At 29.6% G+C, this 26,912-nt stretch overlaps 2 protein-coding genes across 2 annotated transcripts; both read right to left on the bottom strand.

Moving 5' to 3' along the window:
• Window positions 1-1,537: 1,537 nt before the first annotated feature.
• LOC100816580 (cationic peroxidase 1) lies at window positions 1,538-4,275 on the bottom strand. Its single transcript, XM_003551130.4, has 3 exons — window positions 4,006-4,275; window positions 3,009-3,203; window positions 1,538-2,436 (listed from the first exon to the last, which is right to left on the bottom strand). The coding sequence occupies exons 1-3, from the start codon at window positions 4,213-4,215 to the stop codon at window positions 1,873-1,875; spliced, it is 969 nt and encodes a 322-aa protein (XP_003551178.1). The 5' UTR covers window positions 4,216-4,275; the 3' UTR covers window positions 1,538-1,872.
• Window positions 4,276-7,357: 3,082 nt separating this feature from the next.
• LOC100816056 (peroxidase 4-like) lies at window positions 7,358-11,534 on the bottom strand. Its single transcript, NM_001254314.3, has 3 exons — window positions 11,282-11,534; window positions 9,120-9,314; window positions 7,358-8,238 (listed from the first exon to the last, which is right to left on the bottom strand). The coding sequence occupies exons 1-3, from the start codon at window positions 11,495-11,497 to the stop codon at window positions 7,672-7,674; spliced, it is 978 nt and encodes a 325-aa protein (NP_001241243.1). The 5' UTR covers window positions 11,498-11,534; the 3' UTR covers window positions 7,358-7,671.
• Between the last annotated feature and the right edge of the window lie 15,378 nt (window positions 11,535-26,912).

The raw sequence follows: 26,912 nt of genomic DNA, 5'->3' as shown, positions 1-26,912 counted from the left end.
ATATATTTACAAATTTTAAATTAAAACACAAATATTTATCAACATTCTACATTCACAACCTTCGGTGCAGGTCACAAACTCAACCTTCTCCACCTTCACGTATGTGATAACTCTCAGGGTTATCTTTGTCAGGTCTCAAATATTCTCACGTTTTTTTTTCTAAATTCACCCCTATTTGAGTTTTGTTTTGATTGCCCAACCTTGAGGACAGGTTGGTTTTTTCAGCTGTGGGTAATGATAGCAACACCAGCTGTAATGATAGCAACATGAGGCCCACACGTACAACTGATTGCATCCTTGTGAAGAGATCCTTACCGACAACTTTATCCATTATGTTATTTGTCATTGCATTCTGTTATTCCTTTTTATTATCATTGTCCCCTTTTCTATTATGGCCTAAGTACCAATAATGTACATCACTATAAATACCCATTATCAATGAAACAAAGGCAAGAAAAAAATTGAATAATCTTACTTGGTAGTTTAGTTTGTTAGTGTAGATTTAGTTCGTAACACATTAATATTAGGTGCTGAATATTGTAGGAAATTTTAATGGCAATGTAATTTATTATAGTGCAGGGTTATTGGACGGATATCGATCAAGCTCAATCGGTGATTGTGTTTTATTTATGTCTCTGCGCTGACATTAATAACTTATAACCATGGGATCGATCGAGTGTGTGGGATATGGTAAAAGTTTTGGATATTGTCGGTTACCATCCTATTTGGTTTTAAAAGTTATTGGTACCACTGGCTGGTACCGTTTTAATATATAATTTGCTTTTGTTGAAGACAAAAATTAACTTGAAAGTCATATTTTTTTTTGCAGGCCAGGCGAAGACTTTTCTTTCTTTCTTTCTTTTTTTAAGACGACTTTCCTCTTAGTATCACCATTACAGCCTAGTCACTTCGAAACACAATATCATTTTTCCACCACGGATTCAAGATGAATACACTTGCTCAATTTTCATGAAAAAATATATAAAATAAGAGTTTAGCATTTTTTTTGTTCAAAAATTATCATTATTGAAAACAAATTAACAATATTGATTCGTCATTTAGTTTAGTGATAGGCTAATTCGTTGGCCTAACAAAAAATTTCAAAGTTGTCCTAATTAAGGGATTAAAAATTTAAAATCACTTATTTCTTTATCTATATATATATATATATATATATATATATAATTTCTTCAAAAGAAATTCTAATAATTTTTTTCTTTTTAAATATAACATTTGTTTTCTCAGTTGTTTTTTCTAATGATATGTTACTTTTAATGGAGAGACTAAAATTAAGACATACAGTAGAATGTATTTGATTTTCTATTGAAAAAGAGCTAAAATAATTAGTTATTGTTTTTTAATTTACATTACTTGAAAGTTAGTCTAAAGTCTAAACGAAAACCAAAACACACTAATAAAGATTTGATTCCGTATCAAGGTTTCTGTCATATACTTTGAGCATGGTTCTCTGCTCCAAAGTCAAACATAATGTTACTTCCAAGATAATCATTGTAGCTAGATATTGACTTGACACACATATTACTAATTATTAATTATGTTATACTACAATTTCGATAGTATGGTTTCATCCCAACTTTTTATATTCTAAAAAATTGTGGACAAATACAACTAATACAATCAGAAACAATTATTACATTTATAACCATGATACAATTACGATCATAAAACCTTGAAAGTCTTGACATTGTGGCACCTTCAATATTACTTTTAGAAGTGCCACAATAAATGACATCCAATACAGCAACTTCACTTAATAACATTCTAATAAAAAAAATGAATTGTAATACAATTTTGAACCAGCAGAAGATCACATGATTATTATGGAAACCCCACGTTTCACTTTAAAAGCATTTAGTTGACACTTCTACAATTGACTCTGATCTCTCCAGCATTCCCAATAAGAGGCTTCATGTTACCCATCTTGATCATGGAAGCCTTAAAATCTCTAGCAAAAGCAAAAGGGTTCCTGCTGTAGAGCTTCACCAAAGTGTCACTCTCACCACCATCTCCTTTGAAGAGCTCTTGATCAGAATGAAGGAGACCCTTTTTACTCAGCAAAGAGGTATAGTACGAAGTGTCAACTCTTGAGGGAGAGAAACGATCCAACGGAGCTAGATTGCTGTCTCCACCACTTCTAGGGCACGTACCCTGAAGAGAAGATGCAAAGTTGGGGTCTATGTTGGTGTCATTGTAGATCCTGTTCCTAAAGGTGGCGCATTGCGCGAATCCAATGGTGTGTGCACCAGAGAGAGCCACGAGATCTTTGAGGTCTAAGCCGTGAGACTGAAAACTTGAAAGTAGCTGAGAGAGGCTGAAAAATGGGGGTGGAAGATTTGAGTTTGCAGCATCTTTGCTAGCAGTTCTTGAATCCCTTCTGCCTAGTAACACTTTGTACCAGTAGAGTGAGCCTCCCAACTGTTACAGAAAACCACACTCGTTACTTTTTGAAGGTGGATTTATTTTTTTCATCAATAATATTCATACAGTTAATTTCTTCTACTTTATTTTATTTTATTTTTCTATGTATTTCTTTCTTTATCATTATATCACATGCATTGCCAATTATAAAAATATTATTATACAATCACTTTTCAACTCTTTCATTTCATTTTTATCTTATTTTTTTTCTTCATTTATCCTCGCAACATTTATTATATTTTTCTCACTTTATTTTTGCTCATGTCTTTTTCTTCTTTTCGTTCACACACCCCATTTTTAGAGTGTATGTTTAGTATTTTCCTTTACTATATTTTTTATTCTTTGTTTCTCTCTTTCTTTCACCTAAAAAATGTAATGTATATCTATCATTTTTCCTTATTTTTTTACACCACTTCTTTTTTTAAAACACCTTTCTTTTATATATATATATATATATATATATATATATATATATATATATATATATATATATATACATGCTAAAGAGAAGTGAAACACAATTTTTTCGTGAAGTGTGAGAATAAAATTAAGATTAGTATGACACTTACTATGGACACAGAATCACGAGCGGCTACAGCTAAGATATCTGCACATGATACCACGGGACGTTTGCAAGCTCTGTCAACGGCTGCTTTAATTTCATCAACCACCTCCAAACCTCTTATTGAGTTAATATTTGGAAGGGCAGTCTTCTCCCCAGTGAAGTTGGGGGTGTCATCCAGCAGAATTGATCCATCACAGCCCTATAATTTGCAGCCATAGACATTAATTGCTTTCAGGTCATAATAATATATATTATAAATATGGTTGCATGCATTAAATTTTTAAATTTATCATGAATGGTTGCATCCATTAGAAAGTTCACTAAACTTTCTGCTATATATGGGTTCTGACTTGGACTACCTTTCCTCGTTTATCATTTTGCCGCGTACGAAGTTTAAACTAAAAATTTCATGTTTACAATGAAAAATAACTGTAAATGAAATCAATTAACTTGGCCTAGTCAACTTGGCTTGAAAATGAAGTATAAGTTTAATTTGGTTATCAATAAGGGAGGAAAACAAAAGTCAGAGACAATTATAATGAATGAAATTAAGGTTTTTGCATTAGCAACATCTAGAAAACAAGGCTGGACAAGATTACCATTTGAAGATATATATATATATATATATAAAGTTCTTTTCTAAAATTATATTTAGGGGAGTGTTTGGAATATATTCTCTAACACATTAATTCTTTAAATACATTCTTTTTAATAGGTTAAAATTTAATAAAAATTACAAAATTAATCAAGATAAAATATTAAATATGATGTGGTATCACAATTTTTTTCACTTTCAATAAACTTTATGCAATAAGAGAGTGGAACGTGTGTTGCAAACATTTTTCTACTATATATTTATTTTACATCACTTTGTTTTACACTACTTTATACATTTTGTAAAGAGGATTACTAAATGTAGTAGGAAAGATTACTGCATGCATGAATATATTGGTTAGGAAAAATTCTCATGACAGCATGCATGTCAGGGATATGTAACTCACATTGACAAAACAGTCATGGAAGTGCAAACGAAGTAAAGATGCTCCAATGCGCCGTTCACGAAATATTGCTCGTTGAACAACTGACTTAATGATAGGCAGTGCCTGAGGGCAAACATTGTTGTAAAAATCAGGAGTGAGTTGTGCATGTGAAGAGATTGTGAGAAGTGTGGCTATGGCAAGCACAAGATATTGGAGATGATGAGAAGCCATTTCTTTGTTTTACTAGGTTCGATGGATCTTAACAAGCAAAGATTGATGTGTGAGTTTATCTTGGTTGGGGAGGATTTATATAGACTCGAAGTAGCAACTAGCTAAGGTAGCTTACTTGTTTGAGTTATCTACATAGTAATATATTATATCGTTGTGTTCCAACTTGGTTTTGCGAAATAACAAATTGACGTAAACCGCGTACGAGAAATGTTCAAATATGCCCCCACAGGCCATACATCCATGCACTGCATGCAATTATCCGTGCATAATGCATGCCAGCTTAAAAAGGGAAAAAGTCGTATGTTTGGCCAAAACAAAATAGTGAAGAAATTTGTAAGAATCTTGTGCTAAAAACTGGACTAATCTTTTCGGGGTATACGGGGTATATAAAAATATAAAGGATGTTAATACCGAAGTTTTGAAACACGGATTTATTACGAAACAAAATGAAAAATGAGAGCCATATATAATTACGAAAAAGATAAAGAAATAAAAGAAAAATGAAAATGTTTGTTTGATAAAATACTGTGTATAATGGGTCAATGAGACAAATTGCATTGTATCCAAAAGTCAATACCAACTTTTCTTGAGAAAACTGAATATAATAAGTTCGTATTTGACAAATTGTAACCAAGTATAGTTGAAAACATTGGAACGAAAAACTCGGCCTATATTCTGCAATGTTAAAATATTTAAGAGTAAATCGTATCTTGTACTTTCATTTTTTGCAGTACTACTAATTTAAAGAGGTGCAGCTAGCCGTGCAGCACTACTAATGTTTCATTAGAGTCAGCCTAACTAGTAATAAAGGGTTTAAATAATTTATATGAGATCATAATTTAAATCTTATTACTGTCATTATAAAAAAAAGACTAACATTTAAAAGAATATATTAAGTAATTGTATTCATTAATTCATAATTATGCTTACATATTTATAAAAATACATAATATATAATAATATAAATATATAAAATGTAAAGCTATTACATTGACCTTGAATTAATGATAGTTTCTAAGCAACCACCATTTAATTTGTATAGGTGGACAGTGACTAAATATATAAATATTTATTTTATTTCAATTCAACTCATTCTTAAATCAAAATAAAATAGGTTTTTATCGCAATTTCTGTAGGAAATTCCGTCAAAACTTGCATCTCCCGTCAAAAATTCCGTCATAGCCGTCTGCTAATACATGCTTTGTACGTTACTCTAGAGTGAGTCATACAAGTAATTAACCAAGGAAAAGAAAATCAGAAATTAATTTCAAATAGGCTGAAGGAGGTTGAGGTGCGAAGCGACCATGGTAATGGCTTAGCACTAACAGTAATTGAGATATGACCAAAAATATTGGGTAGGTATTGTTAATTTAATTAATAATTAAATACCGAGAGCGTGTGGCATGCATCATGATCTCCGTTTCACTATTCTCCATCAATTAAGTGTGATAGTATATTCCAAATGACTTTTCAACGAAAATAATCCAAATTACTAAGGGACCACACCAATTCCAAATAATTAATAGAGCTTATTCTCTTTGTGTATTCTTTCACCTTGACCAGATGTAATAATGCTTTAATTAAAAATGTTACATATATAAACGTTACGCGCTCAGCATTACAGACATATAATTTTCCCTTATTTTAAGTTGCAGGCCAACATACCCTGCAAAAAATGACGAGTAAATATTTTTTAACTTTGAATGTATGCCCTAAAATTAAGGACATGAATGGAGCCATATATAACGGAGAGATCGGGGGAAGAAGAAAGCACTAGCTAGAGAGGAAGACCTAATCAAGGAGTCTGTACAATTGCATATGATACGAAAAGATTTTTTAAGTCTATTATAAGGAGAGAGACAAGTTTATAAACTTATTTGTAACTAATTCATAGTTAAGTAGTTTATAATTATTTATTAATTTTACGGATTCAGCTCTTTTAAAATTTACCTTAGGAAATAAACTATTAAATCTCAGTGGTTAATCAGAAAATCAACTATTAATACTATGTGTGCTTACACAACAAATTATAAATGTGATGGAATAATCAAATAGGTGTAACATAATTAATAACACATATTAAATTTATGTGAGAAGAACTGAGTTTGATTCTTGCATCATGATACACTTCTAGTCAGGGATCGCTTAATGACAGGTGAAAGGTGTTACTTATAATAATGTAGTAATGGAAGATAAGCAAAAAGAAGATGACACAAGAGTGATAAACAGTCCTTGAATGGGATTCAGTCTGAAACCTAAAAAATATTCTCACAACACACAAGTATTTATCTAAAAATTCAAGTTTCTTCGTTCCATTGCAATTTTGTGTACATGTAGACACAATTAGTCTTTAATTATTCTAAATACACCCAGTAACTGCAATTATGAAGACTTTAATTTTTAGTGGTGCACACGAAAAGACACCAAGGTTATTAGTCACATACTAAAAAATAAAAATAAAAGAAATACAACTTCATTTAGTCCTAGAAGGAAGAAAGTCATCAGGAACACCTTCTAGCCCATGGATCTTCAATAATAATTATACACTAAAATAATTTTGATTCAATGTCCTTCAACATAGGTACAACTTCAAAAATTGTTGTGATCACTTGTTGTTGGGTTTCTTCAGCCTTTTTGGGTCTGACCCTGATCGTAGGTTCTCCTAGTTCTTGTCATCCATATTAAAAAAGGGGCAAGGAGTTAAGATACAACTAAGTCTCTATTAAAAATGTCACATAATCAGTCCAAAGAATTACCAAATCCACAACCATGAATTCTTGTAGAACACATCCTTAAAGATGCACGGGATAAGAGTTTAAGTATGCTAATTTCGATGAGACCCCGTATTAAGGATTAGTCACTAGTCGGCACAAAGAATCAAAATCAAAATTATAAGTATATCTTAAGGTCTTATAAAAGAATCAAAGATCATGGGGATTAGAAAATAATTAAAATTTATTCATGTTTATTCTAAGTCATTAACTAAATATTTGTCATACCGTGGGCTCAAGATTTGATGTTTGTAAAGATACCTTAAAATTCTGTTGGATACTAAAAAATCTAGTTACTTTGTCTACTTACTTAATTTACTCGTGTTTACTTTAGAGAAGTCTAACCTTGTTTTTGTCGTTGGTAACTAAAATTTTAATAACAAAATTATAAATTTCTGCGGTGATTGCCTTGGTGCATGCATTCAAAAAGTACAAATTGTTGCACAGCCAGTCTAATTAACATGTGACCTTTATTCTTTAGCTGATTTCTTTTTGAAACTTTTGGTTCAACATTATTTGAACCTAACACATTAATATTTTAGTACAAGAAAATATAAAATAACAATCACACACAGTTAAAAAATAATACATGGCAAGCATGGCTTGATTCACTTGACATATAATAATAATACTCTTAATCTCTTAATTTTTCAATCTTTATTGTGGTCCATCCCAACAGCATTAATTAATTAACTCTTCTGCAGTTGCGTCTGATCTCTCCTTTGTTCCCTGTGAGAGGCTTCATGTTACCCATCTTGATCATAGAAGCCTTGAAATCTCTAGCAAATGCAAAAGGGTTCCTGCTATAAAGCTCCACCAACTTGTCACTTTCACTGCCATTTCCCTTGTAGAGTTCTTGATCCGAATGAAGGAGACCCTTTTTGCACAGCAATTCCTTGAAGTATGAAGTGTCAACCGTTGCAGGAGTTGGATCCAACGGTGCCAAGTTGTTGTCACCGCCAACTCTAGGGCATGTTTTCCTCAAAGAGGCTGCAAAAGTAGGGTTTATGTTGGCCATGGTGTCGTTGTAGATGCGGTCCCTGAAGGTAGTGCACCTTGCAAACCCTATGGTGTGGCCACCAGAGAGTGCCACAAGATCTTTGAGGTCTAATCCGTGAGAGTTGAAGTTGGAGAGAAGCTGTGAGAAGTTGAAAAATGGAGGAGGGAGATTGGCGTTTGCAGCATCCTTGCTTGCTGTTCTCGCGTCTCTTCTGCCTAGTAACACGCCGTACCATAGGTGTGGACCCCCTAACTGTTGTTAACAGGAAGACAATGTGCTACTTTAGGGTTCCCTTTAAGAAATGAATAAACTAACCAAAAATGGTTTTTACATGTACACTCCAAATGTTACTCAATGCCTAGTGACTGAGAAAAAAAAGTATATAAATATAATAAATAATATGATATGATAAGAAAATAAAAAGAGTTTGAGGTGTTTGAAAAATGAAATGTTCAAAAAATATTACTCTAAACTAAACTCTGGTTTTACTAGTAATATAATATTTCGCGGATACAATACTAATTACATATACGAAAAAATAAATAAAAAACGAGTGATAGATATAATAAGTAAAATATGATATAGAGACAAAGAGGTGACAAATTCCTATTTGTAACACCACAATATTTGTGATAAAAGTCTTGATTCTTTCGCAGTCAAACAATACAAATGTTTCATTGATACTTTTTATTTTTCTTTATTCCTCCTTTTATCACATCATATTAATCATTTTCTATCATGTTTTCTTAAGTCTCTAGTGTGTAACTGAGCAATTATTACAAAGTTATAAATCATCACGTTTATGATTCCAATCAATCTATACATTACATGTAATTGAGTTTTTTAATATAAAAAAATAGAATAATAACACTCAATTACTTGTCCTAATAATTCCTGTCATGTAATAATTTCTCGTCTACAGACTTACTTTGAGTGTCCAAAAGATAATTTTTATTCCATGAATCTTTTTGTGTAACCGAGAGTATTTTAATTAAATTTATTTTTTAATTTAAGAAGTCGATAATAATAACAATAATATAAATATATAACTTAATTAAAGACTTTATCCCAACAAATAAATTAAGAATTCCTAGCTGGAAAGAAAAGTTTGGTTAATTATAATCAATACTTACTATGGCCACAGAATCACGAGCAGCTATAGCTAAGATATCTGCACATGATACAGCAGGACGGTTGCAAGCTTTGTCAACCGCTGCCTTAATCTCATCAACCACTTCCAAACCTCTTATTGAATTCAGATTAGGTAGGGCTGTTTTCTCGCCAGTGAAGTTGTGCGTGTCATCCAGTAGAACTGATCCATCACAACCCTGTGCTCCCAAGGATCCAACAAATCACCAAATTAGTATATTATAAAAAAGAAAATTATAATGTTATCTAATAGAAAATGACATGCATGTTCCTGTGCCTGTTGATGCATGTTTCCGTTAATTCTTAATTGATGGGTGTTTAGATTATTTTATTTTATGATGGACATGATTTCATCACTTTGCAACACGTAATTGAGGTTGACAATAATTCAGGTTTAACCGTATATTGATCAGTGAAAATTGAAATTTAATTTAATTATGATTTATATGTAATGATACATAAACAACCATTCATTATAAATATTTCCATAACACTTTTTACTTTCACTTCATATCACCTATCTCCATTATATATCTAATTATCTACGCTTTTTTCTATTTTCTATTTTTTGTTTCTATTTTCCTTTAATTAATTTGAAGCTGTAGTGAAATTGAACTGGCTTCAATTTTGTTACTCGAAACCTTATTAATTTAGATATAATTATAAAAAAAAAATGGGACAAATAGAAAGTCAAAACAATTAAATACGTCAAGTTTTAAGATTTTGATTAAGTCTTTTGGATTAAACAGGTTAATTTATTTAAACATTACTACAATAATATTTGTAGTGTGTATATATATATATATATATATATATATTCATATGATAAATATTCATTTTCTAAACTTAATCGGCCTATTTTAAGAACCTAGTGTGATCATGTACGCTTAATTTCAAGTCAAATCAAATTACAATAAAAGGGTATGAATTTATCTCGAATTATATTGAAAATAATTTAATGTTAAAATTTGGATGATAATATATTAATGGTATTTTTTTATAGAGTTAAAATATTTTTTTCTTAAAAATTGAGATGTGCTTAACTTCAAAAGACCGAATATTGTAATTCATAATAAATTTTAATATAATAAATATAATTTTCATCCATAAACAAATTTTTCCCTGCAAAATAAATGAGTTAGCTAATGATTCCCAAACATCCTGTCAGTTCATAGCATTTTGAAGCAATTATTTTATGAATTGAACTTTCATATACTATGCGTAAATTTTTATACTGTTTGTGATTTTCAAAATGATAAACAAAAATTAATTATATATCAATCCATAATTAGATAACAATGTATAAATTTTCACATGTTAAGTATATTCTAATTCAATTGATCGTTATTTTATTACAAGCCACAAATTTTGGAAGTTTCGAAATCAAACCAAAATGAAGTTGTTTAACATACTGGATTGGTTATTTAATTTGTTATAAAATTGCACTTTGACTGTAAAAGTGGAAGGAAGGGATTTTAGCTTTTTGAACATCTCCAATGGTGCAACTATGAATCTATGATGGAGTTGCTTAGCCACTTCTAGTATACTCGACATTGTGACATGAGATTTAAGAATTTCAATAAAAAAATTTCTCCAAGAGTACAGTTTTTGTTTTTTTGTTTTTGACAGAACCAACAGCACAGCTCCTAAGAACTATAAGTCATATATATAATATAATTGTTTCACATTCTTAAGATCAGAACAGTTGTTTATATAAACAACAATTCTCATATAAGAATTGTCACTCCAATAATGAAATTGTATAAGAATTAGTTCTTTAAGTTTAAGAAACCCGTAAAAAAAATCATTTAGAGATATTAACATATATCAACCTCAATAGTGACCTAGAGGCAAAAGCTACAACATATATAATGTGGTTTTGGCTGGTAAAACTGAAAGACTTTTATTGATTAAACCATAAATATAAATTGATATAGCTAGGAAGCTTTAATTGGCCATGCATATAGTAATTAGTAACAAGTTTTCAGCTTTGATTTTAACAAATATAGGAAACTAGACCACAATATTAGTACCAAGTTGTGTCTAAATTTATGGTATGAAAACATGAAAAAAATCACTGTCAATATGTGTGTATAAAAGAACAGTAGCATATGCATATGTACCATTTCACACACAAATAACTTACATTAACAAAGCAGTCATGGAAATGCAAACGCAGCAAGGAGGCTCCAATGCGTCGTTCACGAATAATTGCTCGGTGAACGACAGACCTTATGATTGGCAATGCCTGGGGACAAACTTTCTTATAGAAATTAGGAGTAAGCTGTGCATTGGAAGGGATCATAAATGTTCCCAATGTTGCCAGAACAAGCACAAGCAGAGTTTGAATATTAGAAGCCATTGTGTTGTGCTGGCTATTACCCTGCTTTGTGTAAGTTATTATTGCCTTGGCTAGGGATATGATTTATATAGAAAGGAAGTAGCCATAAGCCATCGAGCAAAATTAATTGATTATTGACTTTACTTGCTTAAACTATTCACATTATAATATTTTAGTTCATCATGTACATAATACAACTGGATTGTGGTCCATAACATTGCCACACGTCGGCTAGAAACTAAATAAAGTCAAGAGATTTTATATATATATTTTCATATAAATGCATAGTGAATTAGTAATATTGCATAGATATATATAGAAAGAGAGGAGGACTTACATTACATATTTAAGCCCTAAATAAGATACTAATTAATCAACTTTCACAACTTTTGGAGCACTATTTCTTTTACTAACTTTTTGTTATTTTCCCTAACTTTTATTCAATCATATAAATGCTAAGCATAAAAATGATTAAGTTTTCCTTATTACAACCTAGCTATAATACAGTAGGAGCATCCGATATCCTGAAGTTTTATATAAGAATTCAATGCAAAACATTTTTATATAGCAGTGAGCTTGCAACAATGACCCGGACAGGTTTTTTCTTGTTAATGTTCAGTAATTTTATGTGCACTATATTAAGATGCAAGCATGTTGAGGGCATGATTCATTGTCTAACACCTAAATAATATTTAAAATTAATATGATATGTGCTGATAAATATATAACACAATAGGTAAACATGCCGTTTCCAATAAATAAAGCTCAAAACACTCGACTGCAATTGCAGCATATTAAATAAATAGTTAAATTAGATACGTAGATCTCAGTTTTTTTTTTAATTTTCCTTTCTTAATCATTTGGTTGCTTGGTACTTCCCTTTTGCGTCTACAGATTTAATTTATACGCATATTTTTTAAGACTTACTCAGCGTGTAACTCTTGAACTCCTTCCCACCCTGAGCTTTCTGCGGGATGTTGGAGTGTATATATACAGCTGCACATGTAATCAAACAACCATTATTTTCTGTTGAGTAATAATTTTTTTTCTTTGCATAATTTTCTTACATTATTTTTATTCGACTTTATAAAATAATAAAATTAAATATTTATTTCAGCAGTCACTCCCTCAATTTATTTTCTAAACAAATAAGATAGGTGTAACATAATTAATTATTAATTTTGATTCATAAATAACATTTATTTTATAAACAATAGTTTTTTTATTAAAGGAGTACAAGAAATACTTTAATTCTTATACACGTTTACATGTTTAATCTCCGTACCCATTCATTATAGATTAAATTGTAACTTTTGTCTCTTTTAAATTTCTGATCCATAATTTGGATTTTTCTATGTTTTTTTCACGTGATTCTGGTCTTTCTATGATAAAATCTGTAATTTTGATCAAATTCCTAATTTTGTAAAATTTATTTTTATATTTTAATTGATTAAGTATTTGTTATAATACTTTAAGTGAATATGTTATGTCATTGTACTAAAAAAATTAAAAAAAAAAACATATGCAACATTAAGAATTGAATTAAAGTTGCAGAAAAAATATAAGAACCAAAATTAAGAATTAGGAATTAAATGAAACACAAAATTAAGGATCGCGAATTAAATGAAAATAAAAATTACATTTTAGTCATTCATTATTCCTATCTTTGTTAAGAAGAATTGTCTCGCAGGAAAAATGTTGACTGTAATGAATTTGTTTAGCTGAAGTTTTGTTGTTATTTGCTTTATATTAGAGACTAGCTTAAGGGGGTGTGTTAAATAAAGGTGTATAAGCTAGTTTGCTTTTTTCTCCAATTGTATTCTGACGTTCCCTATTGCTGACTCATACATGAGTGACACATGTATTGAGTATATAAGTAATGAATGAATGGTGATGCTGCAAGTGGTGCACACTGATTCATTTTTCTGTTATTCAGTTGTAACAAACTCTCTCTCTCTCTCTTCATCTTCGTGTGTGTGAGTGAAGTGCAGTGAAGCACTCAAGCTCCAACATATGGTATCCAGAGCAAGTTGTTGAAGCTTTGAGAGTGAATCCAAGCTTGATTACAAATTTATCTCATAAAATTTTAAAATGTCACGAATTTTGTCTCCAGTTTATAAAATATAAAAAAAATCCTCATATAAAAAACACTACAATTAACGAATAAAATTTACAAAATTGTCTTAATTGTAATGGTTTAAATGAAAAACCACTACGAATGTTATAATCGTGGCAATTTTTTAATGTGGGGCAAAATTTGTAATGTTTTATAAATTAGGGGACAAATTTTGAAAAAAAAATGAGGATAAAATATGCGATATATTATAAAACTTTGGAGAAAAATGCAATTGAGCTTAAATTTTAACAACAGTTTACCTCATTATTTTGCAATTTGTTCGCTGATTCTACCATGTAAACAAATGTTAGAGGTGTGGGAACTTGAATAATGTGATTAAAAAAATATAATAAAGTCGGAGTCCAAAAAAGAAATATTGCAAAACGTTGCCATTAGGAATCATATTTTTCCATTATAGACATTGATAAAGGAATCTTATTTGATATATCTTATTATTTCATTGCTCTACCTATAACTGCATCGAGTTCATGGTAATCATGAGCTCTGGCTCGGGGTCAACGGGAGTATGCTTTTGACCCAAGAAAAATAAGATAAAATAGATAGCATACAACTTGATGTTACCCAAAAGATTGTCAACGGTATTATTAAATGCAAGCTTATTATTCTGTCCAAAATCTACCTTCTCATTAAATCTAATGCAATACATTTGATGCTTTCAACATAATCCTGTGAAATACTAAGATCTTAGCTAGTACATATAACTTTTTCTGCAATTTCAAGCAAACAAAAAATTGCTTGATGTCAGTTAATTCGTTTTTCTTGGTATGACCCAGGTGGATTCAGCCATGCATTCAGGTGACAGTTAACCATACATATATTATTTAAATCGACATAGCTAATCTTACGAAAAGTTGGTGGGCAAGTAATTGGCTCCACTCACATCTTATCATTGCATTCTATCTAATAAATAAGAAACAGGGCCACAAGTTTAATTGGGAAATAAAATTAGGTTACACACACTGACGAATCATGAATCAATATTTAAAGGGGCCCGGGCAGGAAAAAAAACTAATAGTAAATACTATTAAATAAAGGTTCATAGTAAAACATAAAATTTAAATACATCATGTTTGTTAAAAGAAGAGTTTATAATAATTCAGTTGTTAAATTTGAGAGAGAGAAAAATGATAAACATCTACATGACTAACTTATCTGGCAACTGTAATTATTGCTAGTTGCAATGGATCACCATTAAGCAATCGCTTCATTTTTTTTTTGTATTGTAGTACTAAAGTTTAGCTTCTACGATGGTCAACTAGTTTTACCAAGAGAAACACACAGGCAGTCATAGATTATAAAATAAAGATATTTAATGGTGGAAAATACATTTCCCATGATGGGAAACTCTTAAGGTCTTACACCTAGCAATGCCTTTATGTGAATCCCAGAAATGTTTATAATTGGCTTTGCCAAGAAGTTTTGACATTATTATTATTATTATTATTATTATTATTATTATTATTATTATTATTATTATATAAATTGGTACCATCATTACAAATTAAGGAAAAAAGCTTATAGCCAGCCTCACTGAAAGTGATAAAAAAAAAAGTTGCTAGAAAACACAATTAAGTATGAAAAGTGTTTTCATTATAGAGTGAGAGAAAGTGTTGAAATTTGAACGAGTAAGAGAGGAGACAAGATCAATTTGGACTAACTAACTAATATCCACGGCCGCACGCATGACTATTAGAACTTAGAAAAATCAGTTGGTAATAGCTATATTGTTTTCATTTGCACTACTATATATGTCAACTCTTAGAATACATCTAAGTAATTGACATAAGAAAATTTTAGATCTATCCCCTCTGATTCAAAGACCAACAGGAAAGAACTAAAGTAGAGGCTTTAACAAATGAGACGGAACAAGATAATTAGAGGTTTGTTATTGACCCCAATACAATTATTATTGGTCCTATCATCTTTTGAATATTTCAAAAATACTATTTTTCACAATGCACAATGAAAATACATTTTTATTATCCCGATGAGAGTACAAAAATATTGTATAACGAAATTTCATTGTGTCACAATTTCTATAACACAACAAAATTATGATTTTGTTATGTTATAATTTGTGTAATATAAAAAAATTATGTTTTGTTTGTGTTATGGACATTATAGATAAGAAAGAGTAAGTGTTAATATTAGAGAATAGAAGGCAAAACATATTTTGATATTTATACATTCATGATAAGGATCAAAAGTAATTTTGAAGAGACCAATATCAATTCCCATTGGTAAAATCTCAGTGGACAGCTAACCTACTATAATTAATTAGCATTGGTAGAACATTGGGCCAAGGCTAGGAAGGCTTTCTCTTAATAAATTAATGGGCTTTTGTCTCATAAACAAGTATAAAGAGAAAGCATCCAAGGTAATTTTTATTTCCACTTCTCCTTCTTGTTAATACACTCCTCTTTCAAATTTGATCATACAAAATACCCTGTTATGGGAAAGTAGATTCTGGACATTATTTACACTCCTCTCTTTCCTGGAATCTGACTTCAGCTTGTCGTAATCACCCCCTCGTGAGGTAATATTAATTAGTAATTTTCATTTATTCATCTTCCTCTCCGATTACAAATCAAATCAAATCACTATTGTAAAAGAAATATCCAACACGTTTCCTTTGAAAAATGTCAAAAATACTTCCCAATCAAAATTTTACCCAAAGATAAATACTAATAGTAACACGCAACAATAAATCCCAACAATTCAATGTCTCGTAGCTCCTCCAACCATTAAGCACAACTGTACCCACTGGCCTTGAATTTTATCCTGAATTATATTGATTTTCACACCAGCACCCTTATACCCACACTTTGCTTACATATCATTCGTTAAAGTGCCAATAACGAGTACCAAATCCCAAAGACTTAAACTTTGCAAATCCTTGTGTCATTTATTTACACTGCTCCCCACTATTCGAATCGACATTTGTTATTTCATCATCCCTAACCACTTGCTGAGAAGACCAAATTGCTAATATCTACAAGGTACACCCCACCATATCATGATTTCTCTACATAGAAACACTCAACCATGTTCCCTTCTATTTGAAACCACCAAATATAACCTTTATATATCCAACAGCTTAACATTATTCCTGACACTGACGTGGACCATAAACGTACCCAGCATGACAAAGGATATGATAATTTTTTAGTACTATTTAACTACTGCCAAGAGAGAATACACATGTATATTTACAGCAATAATTGTAATGATGTTGCAAAGAAATGCTAATCCTAATCAAATCATGTAGTGGGGAGTGTAAATAATTTCGAATATGTTTTATGGTAAGAGGGTATTTTGGGTAAACAAATTTGAAAGGGGAGTGGGTTATTAAAAAGAGATAGTGGAAATAGCACTTGCCAACGTCCAATGATTTAAGGTGTTACGGATGATTGACCCCAAAAAAACTAGTGTTAAAGGTTGAATCTTCCGAAATGCAAGGATTCTAATTATTTGACAGTAAAAATTCTTGTATCATGTTAAGTTAAGAATCAATATTTTCAGAAACTTAAGTTGTTAAATTAGAATGGTGATTGTTTTCTTATTCTTGTATCAAGTTATTATTACCGATTCGATTTCTTAATAGCTCAACATGTTGAGCTTACAAAGCTACTAATTTAAAATATTAATCTTTGCTTGTTTGTTAAATAACTCATACTTCAGTTTTTCATATATTCAGTTCATGAATTATTTGAGTGTTTATATTTGTGTATGCGCGCCTGTATTTAGTTTTTTCTAGCTTCTATTCTATAATGTTTTTTTTCGTTGTAAATATGCAAAAATTAAAGACAAAATTGTTGAGCATATTTTGGTTCAATTCAAATGGCAAATGAGTTGTGCTCAAGTAATTAATAAAATAAAAAAACAATACCTTTTAACCAGCCAAGGAAATAATAATCAAACTTGTTTTTATCAAATGTCTAATTCAATTCATTTCTACTTTCTAGGTACACTTTTTCTTCTTGTTTCCTTTTTTAAGGATATAATATTGACAGATAGAGACAAATGCCCTTTTTTCTTCTCTTGTTTCCCTTTTTAAGAAATAAAAAATCAAATGAAAGTGATGCTCAATGAGTCTCTCGATACTTTTTCATATTTTTTGTCTGAATTGTTTACACATGAAAATCAAATGAAAGTGATACTCAATGAGTCTCGACTTCAATGAAAAGATAACTACACTTCACCAGAAAAAGAAGTCTAAATTAACAAAGTGATAGCAACCAGTGGTTGTTTATTTTGCGAACCAATTGGTTCATTGTTTATGTTGTAGTGTCTACACCTTTCTCTTTCTCATGAGCTAGCGTGCATGACGCATATACGTACAAAATTATGATACATACTTCACTGAATTTTGAGCAAAACAATAGAGTCGAGCAGCAAGCTGATGAAAACCATATTTGTAGCCACTATTAATTAATAATTGTCACATACAATCATGCATAATCTAGCTATACGGAATTGCTAATGCACGTGAAATTTCTAATTAATTAACCCAATGTTCTGTATATTGGGGGTTTTCAATGCCTTCTATCCACCTAACTAGGTTTTATTTTATTTATTTTGCTTACATTTGCATAAGGGTAACAATGTGTGACATTAAGGTTTAATTTTTTACATTTTTTATTGATAAATATTAATTTATAAGTTTTATTAAAATTGTTAATTGAGAATTCGGATCTATGATCCCTTTTCCTTTTCTTCTCTTGCCATCCATTGAGGCGACCTTATACTTAATTTGTTACCTTACAGTGTGTGACCCATTCATGCGTTATCATTCATGTCTATAAAACTTTGAGTTTTTTTATAAATATAATACAAGGGGTACTCTAACAGTCTAACTCAAATCCAGGACTCCAGGAGTCTTACAATGCCATATTATATTAAAGGGATAAATAAAGATATACTAAAAATTAATACACCAATAAAAAAAAAAAAAAAAAAACAATGCATTATATCAAGTTTCAATACCTTTGAAATAAAAAATAACATCCTGAAAAACAATTTTATTATGGATACTCCAAGTAAAGCTTGTCACTGTATGCTAAAGAATATATGATATAATATAAAGTAAATTATATTCACCTTGTGTTTTTTTAAATTACATTTGATATCTCTCTTTTTTTATACCTTATAAAAAAAACTCCTTAATTATTTAGTTTATATTACACTCAGACATCTTCCCTCCTAAACATTGTTTAATAATTTAAGAGAAAATAGATACATGTTGGTCACATGACTTTTAATGAAAATTTATGTCTAAAATAATCTCATTTTCTTCCTCTTAACTCCATAAAAGACATGATATCATTTTTAACTTTAAAATATTTTAACATTTTTTTCTTTTTCTTTTTTCTCTAATTGTTGGACGTGAACCCAATTTTTGTTGGACATGAATCCACCTTATTGATATGCATGTGTTAATATTATTTCTTTTTCTTCTTCTTTTAGTTCAATATTTTTTGTGCGTGTTGGATCATTTGGGAGTGTTTGGTTTGCATTTTCATTTTCTATTTTCATTTTCTGTTTTCATTTTCTGAAAACTGTTTTCATTTTCAAAAGATTAGAATTCTGAAAACATGTTTGGTTTGACTTCTTGTTTTCTGTTTTCAGGAGATAAAAATATTCAAAATTTATGATATATTGACTTCTTGTCTTTTTGTATTTTTAGATTTGCTTAAAATTACATTCCTTACCATCGCATTTTCATTTTACCCAAAATGAGGTTCCTGTTTTCAACTAAAAATGAGATTTTATTGTTTTCATTTTCTGGTTGTTTCCTATTTTCATTTTCAATGAAAATGTTTTCAAAAATCTAACCAAACACATTTTCATCACCATTTTTTGTTTTCAGTGAAAATGAAAACAGAAAACAATCAAACCAAACACCCCATTGGTTACTATGTTTTTGTTGGACGTGTTTCCAGCAATGTCTATTGATTGAATATGGTTATTTGTTTCAAATTTGAGTGTTCTGCTCTTGTATTTGTGTTTTTAACTCTTTTCTTTGAAATATTTAGTTTTGATAATTAGGTATTTGATATAATGTCTCAATCAAGAACTAGATCTTGTTCAAGTGTTAGCAATAATGAAGAGTCAAATATTAAAAGAAAAACTGTTATTGTCTTAAGAAAAATCCATTCACATAATCAATTGTTAATTTGTTATTGAGTATTTAACAAAGATATTGGGATAAATTTATTTACTCACATATTTCAATTTACGTTAGGATATCGGGTGTAATTTGAGAAAAATACAGGAAGAGGTGTGAGTGTAATAAAAATATTAGAGAATTTAATCTTTTCACATGTTTTAATTAACATTAATTAACGATGTTAAAAGAATGAGATAAAAGTAATGTAAAAAAAAGTATTAGAGAAAAATAGATAGAGTGTAATTTACTCAAAAATAAACTAGTGAGCATAGAAATAGAATTAGGCAACATCCATAATAATCCAATCATTATCATGCATATGCATAAATTGCATGTTCCTAGACGTTGATTCAACAAGACTGGTTTTGAGCTATTGGATGAAGATTAAACGGCTAATAGTAAATACACCAAAATCAATTAATCTAAATCCAGCATCTACTCAGTTAGCCTTGTAGTATAGACGGAATTAGGACTCTCCACCCTAAACTAAAACAAAAAAATTAATAAAATTTTTCTTATAAAAAAAAAAAGTTTTGAAAAAATAAATGTTTATATTTATTATTTTAGTAGTTTTGGATTCAGAAAGAAAGAAAAAATAGTTGCGGACAGTATCTATATTGTGTAAAAGTTGGAATATTATAAACCAAAAGAGAACAAGCTAGCCAACCAAGATTTTGTCCCTTGTGTTTATTGTAAGTTTCAAGTCAAATATTTCACGCCACATGCCAGAGTTCCTAAATTAAGAATAAATAAATAAAACGGAAGAAGTGAAACAACAGGCATGGTCTAAAAAGTCTATGTATTATTAATTTGTAGAACTCAGCACACACCATCCATTAATTACGTTGGTCCAGCTGGTTATCTGATCACAATTTAAAGAATGATATTATGTTAGGAGGGACATATAAGTTAATTTTTCAATTTTTTTATTATTTTATTAGTTGAAAATTTTATTTTATTATTTGATAAATAAATTTTTTTAGTAGTTTTTAGATTTTTTTTTAAATATTATTTGAAGTAGTGTTTTTTAAAACATTAAATTCTAATTTTAATTTTTTATATTTTCTTTTATTTTCATCTACAAAATATTTATTTAATTTCCTAATTATTATTTTTAAATTAAATCATAATTTTTTTTTATTTTATATTTTTTACTAATTTTACCAAAAAATTATAATTTAATAACTTAATTTTTTTAATTTTCAACTTCCAATTAACTTTTTAACTTTTAAATAACTTTTCAATTAATTATACTAAAATAACCTATATATGTAATTTCATTCAAATCTGATACATAAATGACGATTCAAACCTTTTAACTAACTCATAATTATATCGACACAAGATTTAATGAGCTTCACCAGAAAAGCTATCGAACTTGTTTTTCTATCCATCTTTCATCTAATTATATAAAAGAGATTTCTTCAATATTGGTTGCACTTCTTTAATGTAAAGATAACTTAATATACTATAGTATTGTTGATATATTATATATTGTGGATAGGTTCAAAAAAGGGGATTCATGCATTAAAGATGCAAGTTAACGATTAAAGATAAAATTCAGTACAAAGGCTGGGCCTGCAGAATTCAAGATGATATGATTGGCTATTTCACTATTTAACCCCAATGCTTGGTTTTAAACCACCAAATATAGCATCCATATTCACACCTATAAATATCACTATAATTGCCTTAAATGAAGTATGCTTCCTTTATATAAATTATCCTATATATCTCAAAATAATAGTCATTTTTAGTTATTTTACACAGGTTAAAAAAGAAACAATAAATACATAAAAAAAGAATTTTATAATTTTATAAAATTAATCTTATATCATCATTAATTTATTTATAAATTTTATTATTCGTTATTAATATTATAAGGAATGTAAATAAAAAAATATAATTGATGTTACATTAAAAAAACTAAAATAAAAATTAATTTGAAACAATTTTTTTCTCTTATAGGATAATCATAATCGACCAAAGGAATTAGTTGTTAATATGTTACATCACTGAGACACATGCATGTAGCAATTGGAGTAGAACAAAAAAATATATATTTAACTAAATACATTTTCTTAAAAAAGATTTTAATTAACGAAAAGACCTCATTCTTATGTTGAAAATTGGAAATATCAATAACATCAACATTAATTTATATATGGTATTATATATCATTATTGGTGTCTAACTTGTAATTTTGTTTACAGTATTAAAAGATATGTTTGATTGTTACATTTCGATTTCTCAAAATAATATCTTAAATTGAAGTTTGAACCGAAATTGAAGCTCATTGTTCAATTAGTTGAGGATTTACCTACTTCATTTTAACTCATTCCAACTTTAGTCTAAAAATCTCAATTAAAAAATCTCTCCAATTCCTTCTTTATCCTACAAAGGGTTATCCACCCACTCATTATCGGCAATATTCAACCCTCTCAACATATTTTTCTTTCTCCTCTAATTAACAAAAACATGAAATATATTGAATTTTGACCACCTTCTATCACTTTTTTTTGCTGTTGATTTTTATCGTGTCAAAGATTTATTATATGTGACGGTTGAGTTACAAGTGTGAAGTGAAGTCCTATATCGGGCAAAAGTGAAAAAGTTGATAACCATATAAGTGAGGAAGACCCATAAACCTGAACCTTAAGGTTTTGGGTTAAAATGTGGTGTCAAGTTTCCTCATGTAGTAGCTCATGGTCCACCGATAAGATAAATAGTTTGGAAAATCTCTATCTTCAAGCTTGGAATTCTCTATCCTCAAGCTTGAGTGAGCCAGGATAGGAGCCTTCATTCCTAACCATCCAAGACAAGAGTCAATCCACTTCTTAGAGTAAGAAAGCTAAAAAGTTAAAGAGTCATCGTAGAGTGAGTCAATTTTGTAAACACATCCTTGTAATCCTACTATTCTTTTGTATAGTGGAAGAATCTCCATATTTGAGAATTATAATTGTGTGCTCTCATTACTACCTTTAATGACTAAGTGTCTATCTTAACTTCACGAAGTAGGAAAGTCCAAGTTTTTCCAACAGTGATCACCCTCCAAAACTCCTCTTGTAACTCTTTTTCCTACTCACCTCCTCCTCACAAAGTTCCTCTTGATCTTCTTTTTTTCTCTAACTCACTCATCTCTTTTTCAATTTGACTTTGTCTTGTTTCTATGTTCCCAAAATGCTCCAAGTTCCACACTTTCATGATCAATCCCTTCTTCAACTCCTTCAATTTCTCTTTAAGTGAATAAGTTTCCCACCCTACAATATTTAAATCATTTCATATTTCTTTCACATACTTCACAAATCTTTTATTCAAGAACAAACAATCAAGAACCTTAAAGGGTTAGGTTCCCAATCAATAATAGAATTCTTTACCCAAATAGGATAATGATCTGAAATATTTATATATATCAAAAATTTATTATATGTTTCTGGATTGACCACAAATTCAACCACTTTCTAGTTACCAAGACTCAATCAATTGACTTCTTACTTTTTTATTTGGTCTATACCAAATAAACTTTTTGAAGTTATTAAACTTCATTCTTTCCCCTACTTCATTCTTTTTCTCCCTCAAATCCTCACAAATACTTCTCTTTTGCATCCTCTCACACGGTGCATAAATGTTTATTGTGACTTCTCTTTCCGCATTCCTTCCACTCCCACAAACCTTTCATTTACAAAATGAATTCTAAGTTGAAAACACTTTGTATCCCAAATGCACAACAAATCCCTTGAAGCTCCACGTGCCGGTGATGCTATCCAATGGAAATCCCCATCATCCCAAAAAACAACAAAAAATATTATCAACCACTTCTTTCTTTGTTTCTTGTAAGCAAAGAAATTGTATTTTCTCATTTTGTATCAATCTTCAAATAAATTCCTCCTTCACCTTTCCCCCAAGTGCCCTAATGTAGTTTGATAGCATCTTCATCATAAAACCTCTCCTTCCCTTCAAATGTTCTTTTTGAGCTTCTAACAACCCAATTTTATCGCTCTCTTCCATATGTTTCAACTTCTCCAACATCACTACTTCTTCCCCATCAAAGATCCCTCCTCAAAGATTGACATACCTCTGACTTCACCACGCACAACCCACTCAATTGATAGCTCGGCTACATGTCTCTCCCTTCTTTGCATTTACCTAGCTCGACCCAGCACGGCAAAACGATTTCCCCTTGGCACATAATTTCTTTTCCCCATGTAAATTGTGATTCGATTAACTTCAAAACTAAATTGAAATAAATCTTTTACCTACTTGTTCACGATAACAAATTTATCTGGCATATTGGATTTGATTATTTGACAATCAAGTCAAATTTCGTTACTCAAATTTATCAGTAGACCAGGGTCTTGATCGAATTAGAGAATTAAGTTTGACACATACATATGTTATCAACTAAAAGCTAAACACTATTAACTTACTAAAACCCTAAGAGGATTTGAATCATAAGTCCTCAATATTATAATTTATAATCAAACAGAAAAAGTATACATTAAGAATTTGAGTCAAATTAATTATAATCAAAATAACTAGTATTCTCGAAATAAAATCCACTGTCAACAATTAATTACTGTCTTTGAATACAAGTCTTTGATTTTGCATCATACACGTATGTTTATATGAACTAATTAAGATACCTCATACAAATATTAAAATGCTTTTGTATATAATATATAACATTTTTCTACTTTAGGAAAACGAGTTACCGCCGCATTGCTATAAGTGCCCCTTTCTTTTGAATTGTATTGCAAGCACATGCATGCTTGAACTTCATGTAAATATGATGTGGATAGCTAACTAATGCGTTGACATCAGAACAGCGAAGAATACGTATATATCATTAATTGGTTTCGTGTCACTTGCTAGGAACTGTATTTGTAAAATTAATATGGACAATTTTGTACAACAAAGAAAGATTAAAAAAAACAGAACGAAAAATATGTAAGGTAATTAATAAAGAGAAATAAAATAGTAAAAAAATGTTAACTAATTCTTTTAAGGCATTAGTTAAGAAACTAAAAAAAATTATTAAAATATACAAAATTATACATGTTATCCATAATTTTTTTTACATTTTTTTACGATTTTCACAATATTTTTTTTATTTTCTTAATTAATAATCTAAGAGTATTAGTTAGCAATATCCAAATAATAATATGGTGATGTTTGTTTTACGGACAAGTTAAAAGTGAAACTTCTTCTCATTCTAGATGCCAGAGGTTTGCGTGGGAGCGAGGTCATAAAGAAGTGGTGTGTATCAAAATTCTTATTTAATTATTACAAGTTATATTCCTCATTAATTTATAATAGCATTGATGGAGCCTTGTCATAATTAAGATCAAACTATATATGTTACTTTTTTCTCATATCTACTTAATAGAATTAAGGTTGCCTAGTAGAAATGGATTTTGCGGAGATCTAAAAGAACCCTTATCTTTTATACGAAATGGTATCATAACCCTCAGAATTGGTGGGAGTTTTGACTTATTTCAAGTTCTCATCTTGTTTTAAGTTCTTTGGCTGTTACTACTTACTAGTACGTGTTTTTATATAAGTTGGAACATAACCCTTTACTCCTTAATTTTAGTAAAAATTTGATTTGCTCTCAAAATTAACGTAGGGAAAAAGTATGGAATAGATCTTACTGATGCCTTTGGTTTCTTTCTCCTCAAACATGTTTCTAGGCACATAATAATCAACGGACCAGAGGTTTGTTTCATAGGAAACATTTCTGGCGCAAATAATTTATGTTTAGTGTGAATCATCTCGTTCTATAGAGAGATACACGATTTTCCATGATCTGGGTAAAGCATCTTTATCTCAATAAAATATACTGAATATAGTAGTTTGATCAAGAATAATCAGACTAATTACGACGTCGACAATCTTGACCAAACATCCTTTTCAGCATACGTAAATTAGAATTAATCTAACTATATAATTTGCTTAATTAATAATATATAAACCATCATGGTATATTACAACAAACATGTGTGCATAAGCAATCAACACACGTCCTGCTCGTGCAATGCATTACTTTTTAAACGCACATTCAAACGAAAGTTTACGATTGAGCTTATTTGACTTGAGTTTAATTCGTTGATCTTTGTTAAAGACTATTAATCAATAGGAAGAAAATATAATATTAAAATGCAAGGACAATTGAACCGCTCCATTTTCATAATCAAAATAAAGACAATACTTAAAAAATTTACAATTATTTGTAACTAAGTTAGAGTGAGACATATCAACGAAGAGAAGAAGTGAGAGTGAGACACTTGGATCGGCGATCAAGGACAGTAGTTATTTTCTTATAACTCTAGGGCAGTGTGTGTGGCCATTATAATATTAATCTGTCACATTCGTATTGGTGAACCCCTAATTTATCACATGCTCTGGAGATTTAAAAGAACCATAAAACAAGCAAGCTCGGACATTTAATTAAGTAGTTGTCTATCTTTTCAATTATATATTTTCTCTACGTTTTCCAATATTTTCAAGTTTATATATATTAATATCATAAGAATTGAATAAACAACTAAAACATTCTATTATATGTTATTTGTAAATATTAATATCGTTATGTTATAAAGATAATATAAAATACTATATCTCTAGGTAATATCATAAAATAAAATATATAGCACGGGTTTTTGCAACCTTTAGTTAATTTTACTAGTCATCAACATTGGCATGCATGCATGTTCTTTCCTAGCAGCTAGGCAACACGGATGCGGACCCTACAATGTTGAAAAATCAAAAGCATAACACCCCTGATCGAACAAACTAAGTTCATTTCATCGTAATTTAATGTGCATGTTTCCCAATTTAAAAGAAAAGTTAAATGAATCGTCTTTATTGTCATCAATTCAAACCACTAATTATATGTGAGATTGATCTGACAAAAATAGATTCAAATTTTTTAAATAAAGTCTTGCATGCATTCTAGTTTTATAGATAATAAAAAATATGATTAAAAAATTCTATTAAAAATATTAATTAGTTAAACATTTTTTTTATAAAGATTAATTATTAATAAAATTAATAAATGTTTTATATCAATATAAATATCATGATGACAAAAATAAAAATAGGTCAATTCAATCCAGAGATGTTCACGTAAA

This window comes from Glycine max, chromosome 18 (assembly GCF_000004515.6).
Source record: "Glycine max cultivar Williams 82 chromosome 18, Glycine_max_v4.0, whole genome shotgun sequence".
Lineage (NCBI taxonomy): Eukaryota > Viridiplantae > Streptophyta > Magnoliopsida > Fabales > Fabaceae > Glycine > Glycine max.
Note: the sequence above shows the minus strand (reverse complement) of the source record. Positions and strands in the feature narration are given on the sequence as shown.